Source organism: Gigantopelta aegis, chromosome 10, assembly GCF_016097555.1.
Source record: "Gigantopelta aegis isolate Gae_Host chromosome 10, Gae_host_genome, whole genome shotgun sequence".
Taxonomy (NCBI): Eukaryota; Metazoa; Mollusca; class Gastropoda; order Neomphalida; family Peltospiridae; genus Gigantopelta; species Gigantopelta aegis.
In genome coordinates this window covers 24,412,682-24,423,983 of record NC_054708.1, presented here as the reverse complement: position 1 = coordinate 24,423,983, position 11,302 = coordinate 24,412,682, and the positions used below count along the sequence as shown (strand labels likewise).

At 36.3% G+C, this 11,302-nt stretch overlaps 1 protein-coding gene across 2 annotated transcripts in view; it reads right to left on the bottom strand.

Annotated features, from left to right (window-relative positions):
- Window positions 1-6,011: 6,011 nt before the first annotated feature.
- Window positions 6,012-11,302, bottom strand: part of LOC121384319 (alpha-(1,3)-fucosyltransferase C-like) — a 56,732-nt gene continuing 51,441 nt past the window's right edge. For both annotated transcript variants that reach the window (XM_041514654.1, XM_041514655.1), the window contains 2 exons: window positions 7,924-9,090; window positions 6,012-6,827 (listed from right to left, as the gene is read on the bottom strand). In XM_041514654.1, coding sequence (XP_041370588.1) covers window positions 6,768-6,827; window positions 7,924-9,033 — 1,170 coding nt within the window. In that variant the 5' untranslated portion in view covers window positions 9,034-9,090 and the 3' untranslated portion in view covers window positions 6,012-6,767. The remainder of the gene's footprint in view (window positions 6,828-7,923; window positions 9,091-11,302) is intronic.

Below are 11,302 nucleotides of genomic sequence, written 5' to 3'. Positions count from 1 at the left end.
TAACAAACAGAGAGAATATTGCCACAGTGTGCACACAACAACGTACACACAAACTAAGTGTTCAATTTTAAATCACTCCCTTCGCACGTACAACGTCACGTCACGTGAATTCTCGATCAAAACCATCGGAGCGTTTTTTCATGCTCTTTGAGTGGGAACATTATAGCACATTGTGCACTTATTTTGAGTTTTATATGTCATTTCATTCTATAATTATTGATATTTGAAATGGAATGGAATATTTCCTACTCATTTTTAACAGTATATTTCGCCGTTCGAGTTATCAAAGTTTGACTCTGTTCGTGTGTGTGTGTGTGTGTGTGTGTGTGTGTGTGTGTGTGTGTGTATGTATGTATGTATGTATGTATATATATATACTCTGTCAAAAAAGGAACGCGAAATATTCATGGAATTATCTCTTTAATACAAAGTGGCATAATTTATTTATGATCGTATCACAGTCAAATTTGACATGAGTATGTGACAATGCTATGGACTGACGGCAGTGGAGGCGTTTTCGTCACCAAACAGCGTCGCACGAGGGCACTGAAATCAGTACCTTGTGACCACCAGCAGCAGCAATGACTCTGCGACATCTCCTTGGCATAGACTGAATGAGTCTCTGAATCCGGGCACGTGGAATTCTAGCCCATTCTTCTGTCCAGTTCGTCCCATAGATGTTCAATGGGGTTGAGATCTGGCGATCTTGATGGCCATGGTTGCACATTAATTTTCTCATTCTGTAGGAAATCCATTGTCACACGTGCCGTATGCGGTCTGGCATTGTCCTGCTGAAAGAGTCATCTCTGTCGATCCAAAATGGGAAGCATGTGACTGCGAAGACTTGTACGAAGACAAGTTCACTTCTGCCGGTGTATGTAAACACGTTGTCGTCCATCACGTCGCTGTAGAAGGAAACGTGAGTCATCGCTGAACCATACTCGCCGCCAGTTTCCCAACATACAGTCTCCTAGCCCGTAAACCAGCTTCTCCAAGTCGGTTCCGAATGGTTTGTGCAGACACCCTTCTCAAACCAGGTATGCGTCCAGCCGTGTTCGTTGCTGTGGCAGTTCGGTGACGCAAGTGCAGAACCCGGATGTAGCGATCTGGTGCTGCAGTTGTTATGCGAGGTCTTCCACTTCTGGGCCGGTCTTCAGCTGAATGAAACTGCTGGTACTCTGATGGCCGATCATGTGGCGTGCGACTGCTGACTGCGATTCACCTAACTGGAGGCGGCTTATTGCAATGTTTTAATTCGGCAGGCTTAGTCTTGGCATCTTGTAACTCGTCTACGTCGAAATGGAAATGAGGCATCATTGCGAGCATTGCAGCTTTAAATACCCATGTACTATTGACTTAGCTGTATCTATTCCCAATACCAGTGTATCTAGAGAAACACCCCCCAGCTATGATGTACAAAGTGTTGATAATGTATGCGAGTAGTATTGACTTAGCTGTATCTATTCCAAATATCAGTGTATCTAGAGAAACACACCCCAGTTATGATATGCAAAGTGTTGATAATGTATGCAGTGCCATTGACTTACCTGTATCTATTCCAAATACCAGTGTATCTAGAGAAACACGCCCCATTTATGATGTACAAGGTGAACATTTATCACCAGTTCTATTCTCTTTATATTTAAATGATTTAGAAAAATATTTTATTAACCATGGATGTCAAGGAGTTAGCTTCAACAGTAAAAAGCAACAAAATCCGCTTGATATTGGAATGTACCTACTGTGCTTACTATACGCTGACGATAGTGCCATCTTAGCTAACAATGCCACCAATCTACAACATACACTTAATGTATTTCACCAATACTGTAACACATGGAAACTTAAGATAAATTACTCTAAAACTAAAGTTTTAATATTTAATGGAAACACCAGAGACTATAAATATATTTTTAGAATTGGAAAACATGTTCTTGATAATGTAAAGGAATTTAAATATTTAGGAATCACTTTTGCCAAATTAAATAATTTTAAATCTACCAAAGAAAACTTAAAACAACAAGCAACGAAAGCCATGTAGTTTATAATAGCAAAAGCTAAAGAACATAATTTATCAGTTGAATGTAAACTTAAAATGTTTGAATCAATGGTTCTTCCTATCTTATTGTATGGTTGTGAAGTCTGGGGTTACGGAAAAAAACGATATCTGTAATTCTGTTCAAATTAAATTCTTCCGACACATATTACCCGTCAAAAAATCCACCCCAAGTTCTATGTTATACGGTGAATTAGGGAAGATGTCATTGGAATTAAATATTCATAGAAGAATGGTTTGCTATTGGGGACGTATTATTTCAGGAAAACAATCGAAACTATCTTTTTTAATTTACAAATTCATGTTGACAGATTATAAAGTTAATGGTAATAGATACTACAGTTGAAAATACACTGCATCTTTTAGGAATGAGTAATGTGTGGATACTTTCAAATCTTTAAATTGGTTCTCAGAACAAATCAAGAGTAGACAGTACGATCAATATCTACAAATATGGCATAGTAATATTTCACAGTCATCAAAAGGTAAAACCTATCAACTTTTTAAAGAAAACCCTATTTTCGAAATATACCTTAATATAATTCCTGAAATATTATGGTCCAGTGTCATAAAATTTAGAACTTCAAATCACTATCAGCCTGTAAAAACTGATAGATGGAATCATATTTTATTGAAGATAGATTATGCCCTTTATGTGATGAAACGGATATCGGAGATGAATACCATTACTTGTTTGTGTGCAAGTTTTTTGATAAATCGCGAAAAGTATTTTTACAGCCCTATTACTATAAAAAAAACAAGTACTTACAAATTCAAAGAATTAATGAACAGTAAGAAAATAAGTGTATTAAAAAAAACTAGCAAAATTTATAAATATAATTTGCAAGGTCTTTAAAAACCCAAGAAATTAAACTAGTCAACAACTCTATTCTTTAGCTACTACTACTATTACTAACATTAAACTGTTGATATTATTTATATAAATATATATATCATGCATCTATGACAAAACATGTATATTATTTTTATGTATGGCTACCATTGTAAATATGTATTACACACTATTTATATATTTCATCCTGAAAACCATCTTGTCAAATGTATGTTATTTATTATGCATGTTTCTCTAATGCCGTTGTGTAACGGCCTGAGTGTAATAAAGTTCTGTTCTGTTCAACAATCCAGGCAAACGGCGTCAGAACAGACAGAACAGAACTTTATTTACTCTCATGGCCCCCATTCGGTGGCATCAGAGGAACATAAATAATAATAAACATACAAATTGTCAAGATGATTTCAGAAACATATATACCACAATACAAACAGATGAGCAGCTAAATATTAAAAACAGTTAAAATTACACGTAAGTCAAGAAGCACAAAATTGTTTGTTAATAATTGATATAAACTTACACAATTTTTTAAGAACACTAATACGTTTTGAGCTGAAGAGTTGCTGGAATTTGTATATATTTGGTCTATTTACATAGTATTTGTTAAGATATTTTAATCTTTCTTGTCTAAATGTTTTGCATATAAATAGATAATGAAATTCATCTTCAACAATATTGCTATTACAAAGCGTACAGTTTCTATTTTCATATAAAATATTTGTCCACCTCCCCTTTTCAACTGGTAAAAAGTGGTTTGAAATTCTAAATCGAAAAAATGTTGTGTACATTGTTTTATCCAGAATGTTAAAATATGATTCTAGTTCCAATTTTTCTTTAAATATTCTATAAGTAGTTCCTTTGCTGGTCGTAAAGATGTCATTTCTCCATGTTTGTAGATCAGACAGTCTTCTCTTCACAACTCTTTTTAACCACTCCACTGATTTAAATGACTGCTGGTCCCAAACGTTATTCAATCCAAGCTGGTAAAATAGATCTCTGATGTTAATTATCCATTTATAATGCGTACCGAATTGAATAAAATCGTAATACATTATTTGGTAAACCTTTACAGATGGTTTTAGGCTTTTAGCCGTTATCAGTCGTGACCAAAAGCAAATTATTCTTAGATGTATCTAATACTCCTGTTTTCTGATTCAGAGTCCCGATTAAATTATACAGCACGCAATCACCTGTAAGCCATGTGCAACAAACTGGCTCAAACTAGGACTTGTCAAGGGTAACGCAATGTTCTGTTATTTTCGAGTTGTTTCTGTGGGGGTTTTCTTGCGACCAATACCGTCAATGGTTATTTTGTTGTTACCACATTTTCTGTATTCCTTTTTATAACACCAACTAATTCTTCCATACTAACAATTTGAAAAGAAGAAGAAGTTTGTTTTGTTTACCGACACCACTGGAGCATATCGATTAATTAATCGTCGGCTATTGGATGTCAAACATTTGGCAATTCTGACTCGTAGTCATCAGAGGAAACCCGCTAAAAAATTTCATATGCAGTGTCACGGGGATTCTATAATTCCCGTAACTGAATAAAACACGATTATCAAAATATCTCTCCTAACTGTATATCTATTAGATCTCTCTGTAACAGGCTGTTAAACCCTAGTATGGCTCGTCTTTAGGTATGATCAGAGATACGATCTTATATAAAGTATATGTAATATAGTACGTTTAGTTCACTAGAAACACAACAAAACACAATACACTTTGGAATCTGTATTAACCTACGCTGACAAATGTACAGCCGTAGTAGTTAATTAATAACAACAATAATAACAACCCAGAACTGATCACTTAATTAGTTAATCTCTAGGTGTCTAGGTTACACAATATGCGAATCACTTCACCGTGACACAACACCCACACGTGTGATAATTGAGAAACGCTTCTAGGAGAAGTTAATTAATAAAGGAATTACCACTCTATTCCTAACTGGTTAATTTTTAATTAACCCTTACTACTCGTTCAGTAACGTGTGATAATTGAGAAACGCTGCCAGGAGAACTTAATTAATAAAGGAATTACCACTCTATTCCTAACTGGTTAATTTTTAATTAACCCTTAACTACTCATTCAGTAACCTTGTAACACAGAATTAATACTGGTACCTATCACAATAAAGACAATAACCTACAGTTTACCTAGGTCTTCTAGGATGACTGGCTAAGCTTTATATTACCAAATACTCGTATAATGTTAGAACAAAAGTCTACGATTTACTTCGTCAGATGACCGAAGACACTGTCTAAAGAATATTGGAATAATACAGTATTAAAATATTAAAAGTCACATCAATCACATCAAGGTTATACAACAGAGCAGAAATGATATTTACCAAGTCCTAACGGACTACGTTCCCGGGAAGCTTCCTTTTACGTTCTCCCCGATATCTAAAAAAAACTCGCTATTTATTATAAAATGAGAAATCGCCTGGGGGTACAAGGCGGTCCTCCCCCTATCATCTGATATTTCCACTGCGACCAAGCGGTATTATTTCTCTCTGATCGTCAGACTTACTGACGCCATCGTCGCCAATCACGGTTGTAAAAACCGCACTCGCAGAGGTATTACGTAACTACTCGCCACATGGCCTCCGCACCTGGCTGGATGTGTACGGTCGCGCGGAGGTATTACGTAACAAGTTGCCCATCTGGGCTAAGTGCAATTAAACTGCACACGGCCCTCTAACACAATTAAAATCGCCACAGTCACATGCAGCATGGGATCTTTTAAATGCACTTTCCTACAGACAGGAAAACACATACCACGTCATGTGTCCAGTCGCGTCCCCTGCGCGTGCTGTAACCTCACCGTGGTGCAGGGGTGTAACATTCTCTTTGTGAATGGCCAATACAGCACAAAATTGAAGTTTTGAGTAAAAGTCAGTATCTATCTGTGATATTTGTGTAATTGCACAGTACTTTACACTGTGTTTCTGTTTAAATCTTGAATTCTTATATTGATGTTGATCATCACTTTATTTGTTTGCATTACTATAGTTTGACACCTAATAGCCGATGTATTTTTCGTTCCTGGGGTGTCGTTAAACATTCATTCATTCATTCATTGTCCAGTTGCGGTGCACTGGTTAAAACGAGAAAAAACAACAGCTGAATGGATTCACCGAGGTGGTTCGATCCTGCGAAGCAAGCACCTCAAGTGAGCACTCAACCGACTAAGCTAAATCCCTCCCCCAATTTGAAAAGAACTAATTTGGATGTTTTAAACTCAAATTGTGTTTATACTGTGCGCACTGCTTACGACTGGCGGTTTCTGGGTTAACGTCACAAAATGACTGTTTAGGGTGGAGGTTGTGTGTGTGTGTTTGTGTGTGTGTGTGTGTGTGTGTGTGTGCGTGTGTGTGCGTGGGTATGAGTGTGTGTACGTACGCGTGCGCGTGTGGCTATATGACAATATTATCGTGATAATTTTCAAAAATTAAGAAACACAATATATGTACCAATATAAAAATCTAGGAAGGATGTATCTAATAAATAGACCATTTCATGGTGGGGTGGGGGTTTTTTTTTTTTTTCGAATAAGATTTTTTATGTCAACTCGTGATGTGCGGAAACCATATTTTAACTCATTGCTTTGTAATTCGTCAAAATATGGTTTTCACCACTCCTTGACATAAAAATCGTATTCGAAAAAAGAAGAAGAAATAATCTATATATATTAAAATGTTTAGTGTAATTCTCTCTTGATTTCCATTATACGTAGTATATTTGATATTATCACTGAATGTAACAGTGGAGAGTCTGAATAGTTGATAACACGTCATAAATTAGCAATTTGATTTGACACAAGAATTATTCTTCGCTGTGTTTCCATCCATTATAGCAATCCCCATCTGATCCGAAATCCATCTACCAACCGACCTAGCTGGCTTTTTAGCTGAAATAAAATATATAGAAACATTGTTAATGTATGTCTGAACATTCAAAAACAAAATAGAAAACTTAAAAAAGAAAAAAACAATGCGCTATGACGTTCGTTAGCGGATATTTTCTAAAACTGGTCTGTCCATTCGTCAACATTTGAAGTTTATTTTCTCTTAGAGTTCTGATTGGAATGCTCACAAACTAATAGAGAAATACATAGGAAGGTTTCGGGTTTTTTTAAATTTCAATTTAAATGAAAAAAATTGCAAAATATCTTCTTCCATATTTTTTATCGGATACTTATGAATCTTGGTACTATGTCCCGGCAAGTTTCCAAAAACTATTAATAGAAATATATAATTTGTAAATTTTGAATTCTTAAATTTTTATTAAATTAAAAAAAGTTTAAATATAATTTAAAATTATACACTTGAAAGTATCTTCTCTCTGAGCTTTGATTGGATAGTTCTAAACGTCGTACATTGGTTCACAGGGGACAATTTGATATTTATAAACAATTTGATAGAAATGTAACGGTGAAAATGTTAAATGTCTATCGTCAAGAGTTTTGATAGGATAGTTCTGTAAATCAATACAGTGATTCTCAGGGATGTTTTCACAAACTAATGTTTTGTTTAACAATTTTTTTAATATTTCTCGTTGTTTTGACTGTATAATTCGTAAACTGGACGCAATTATTATCTACTACTGTGATATAACTGAACATTAATTAGTGGATCGGTATGGACCAATAGGTATCTTCTATTATAATAGCATCTTGCGTACAGACAATTTTAAAACAATAGTAATAGATCGAAATTGCTTAAATATAAAACTGTACAAAATCCATGCAAATCATTATAAGAAAGACTACATAATATTTTTTTCGAACAAAATTAAAATATATAATACTAACGAATGTACAAACGTATGATCACAAGGACAAATCCAGAATTATGTACAGGGTTACATAATTCTAAAAAAATGGCATGATTGAGTTTCACGAAACGAAATGAGCCGCGCTCTCAATGTTTAATTTGTGCCCGTGCTTATAAACATAATTATTTCCTACAAGACATTTTTTTTTGGTACATATAAGTGGTACTTACAGTCCATTGGGGGCACTTCACGGTGTTTTCTGTAAACCAGCCATTCAGATCCTCATACACCTGTGCTGGTCGCGATTTATCATGAAGGGCTTCACATAAATCACACCAAAACATCCGCCATGTTTCTTCCCAGCCATATATTTTATATAACTTGGTCCACTCTAAATACTTATTGTATTCTTTGTCGTCTTTACTTAAGTTTATCAAAAAGTTTGTTAAAATTTTAATGTCCTTGAAATCAGTTATGTCTACATAAGAATGAGGGGGCGCCAATTCTTTGTACCGCGCCCCTCCCATCACCACTGGCACCTGCTTGCGTCTTAACGCTTCCCAAAACTTTTCAGTGACATAATCTTGGCAAATGCTGTTCTCTATTGCGAAGTAAAATTTATATCGGGAAAGCTTGTCACTGCACACGCTTGCCTGGCATTGATTATCGCCACACTGGCCGTACGTCTCCAAAGGAAGATGTTTCTTTACCTCTCGAATGATCAACATCCTTCTTACGTAGTCATAACAATTGCTAGACAGCCATGCTGCGAGTTTCGGTCTCTCAGAAGCGAAATCATGCGACGAGTTATCGGACCATTTCTTATATCCGCCGTAAGCCACGGGTATATCGGAGTCGAACCTGTACCAAGCTGTCCAGTTGAACAGGCCACCGAGCCGTTCCATGTCGAGAGGGATTTGAGGAGGAGCCTCCATGTTCTGCAGAACCCAAACCTGGTCCGGACTCCTACGCCGCGGCCATGTTATTTCCATCAACGAATTGAACATGGCATCGACGTGGAAGAGGACGGCATCGGCGCTTTCCAGGTTTCTCTTGTCGTCGGTCAGTATGCACTTGTTGACTCTGCAGCCTCGGAGATCACCTTTAGTTGCCCAAGTTTGGTCATTGAAGAATTTAGTCCATCGAAGAATGATCTTCTGGCTGGTGTTTCTCCACGCCCTTTCTGGAAACTTACGAATGTGAGGTCCGGATTGGACGGTGTGTCCTCGCTGTGTACAGCACAGTTTTATTGGGAGTGTCAAGACACAGAACAACACGAAGGTCACAGTCAGCAGACAGTAAAACACGTGGCGCATGCGAAATCGAAGTCCGGTTCCCATCGCGCATCAAACGGTTCTCGTTCGTCAAGTTAGTCCATTTCATTCCGTGTGGATGCTCTGAAATTAGAGGGAAACAATGACTCAAGGATTTAATTGTGTATCTATGTTGTTGTTGCTGTGTTGTTGTTGAGTTTTTGTTTGTTTTGTTTGTTGTTGTTTTTTTAAGTGGGAGGGATGGTTTGTCACATTGAAACAGTTACATTTATCACCAATGACAACATCATCATCATCACAAAAAAAACTACATGTATATTCCCCTAAGGTGCCGAATTATTTGTTTTCCTAGTAGTAAAACAACATAATAATTTAACTTGTTTCACAAATACTTAATGAAACCATGTCGATAGATTAGGATAGTGAAACAAATCTTCATGTTTACTACAATGTGTCTATGATCTATGATAATTTTTTCGCTGATTCTTCAATAGTTTAGTTGTTGTTTTTGTTTTTATTTGGGTTTTTTTTTATTGTTGGGGATCGAGCAGTGGAAAAATACGTGCAAGACTGAGTCCCTTTTACATCCTTAAATACTACTCTGTGTTATGTAGAGAATCTGATGGATTTATTCAGCTACGCTACACTGTTGGGTTCCCAGATGATTTCGTGTGCATGGTTTCAGTTGACAGTTTCTACAATTCGTCAAACATTCTTAAATGTGTGAATCATTAAAATCAAATTAACAAAATTTCCCATCCAAACTAAATATTAAAACTACAAGTCGTTCTTTTATGCCTGTGTGATGTCACAGAAACACCACACACCTTAAAAATAAATATTATTTATTTTTTGAAACTTTGATTTTCTTTGTACTATGTTGAGAAAATGGAACATTATGCCAATTAATATGTCAAGCACGGGACAATATCACGGGTTAAAATAGCTAAAATGATACGTAACAATATTACGTTAGCGCCGACAGCGTTATATTTAGAAAGTGTAGCTTTCTGTGTAATCATATCAGATAGTAAACACATGCAGAACAATCGAGTTTTCCACAATTAACCCTAAGAACTGTTTCCTGTTCATTCGCGTATCAATCAATTAATGCGTCTCTACGAATAATGATGTTATTGTTGGGGTATTACTGGGTTAAGTTAATTTTTCTTCGAGAAAATATCATATAATTACGTCTGAGTGCTGTTCCTTTATTGTCGGTAATTACCGAGTAAGTCCAAATTAGGTTGTGTTAAAGGCGCGTATGGTCTGTACGATTTTTAATAACGATTTCATTCATTTGAATCCAGCTACTGAGAAGAGCGCTTGCTAAAGGGCCGTTTACCGCGTGTGTTGTTGGGGTTTTTTTCTCGCGGTACGGGTGCGGGTGCATTGAACCGCGTCGCTCGTAGGAACAGGTAAACAACACATTATTATAGCTGAATGTGGTTTTAGGGTTGGGGGCTTAGCCCAGCTCGCCTGGTGACCGGTCGGTCTGGGATCGATCCACGTCGGTCGACTATTGCTCGCTCCAGCCATTGCACCACGGCCGGTATATCAAAGTTCGTGGTACGTACTATCTTGTTTGTGGGATGGTGCATGTAAAAGAACCCTTGATACTAATGGAAACATATGGCAGGTTTTCACTCTAAGACTATACGGATATGTCAGAAATATCAAATGTTGGATATCCAATAGCCGATTATTGTTAAATGGACATTCCTGAGTTTGCTGCAATTTTTAAGATGTTATTGACTAATAGAGACTTTTTAACGATTGTAATTACATATCAAATATATGTTTCTGCATAAAATATTAGTGGCTGTATATTAAACATGTTTTTGGTCATTCTAATATTTATACTAGGTTAAATTTAATTTTATTTCCTAAAATATAGTTTTCAGTGCGTACGAAATTATTTGCAGACAACATCCAGTTTGGGCTTCTTACAAATATTAAGACGACCAGAAGCACATTGAATATACAGATACTGATATTCTAAACAAGAAAATATATTTAATATGTAAGTTTAATCGTAAAAATATTTTATTAGTCGGAAACATCTTACAATGCAGCAAACTCAGGAATGTCCCTTTAATAAATCAATGTGCAGCCTCTAGTGGTGTCATTAAACAAAACAAACATTGTAGTTTCTTGTTTGGTTTTGTTACCTCATAACCATTGGTAACCAGCTTCATGTCGGCCAACCCAAAATATATAGAGGTGAATACCTGTATTAGACACATGCATCTCCAACAGGCGTCGTCATACCGACCTCGGTGGTGTCGTGGTTAAGCCATCGGACATAAATAAGTCTGATAGGTACAGAGTTCGC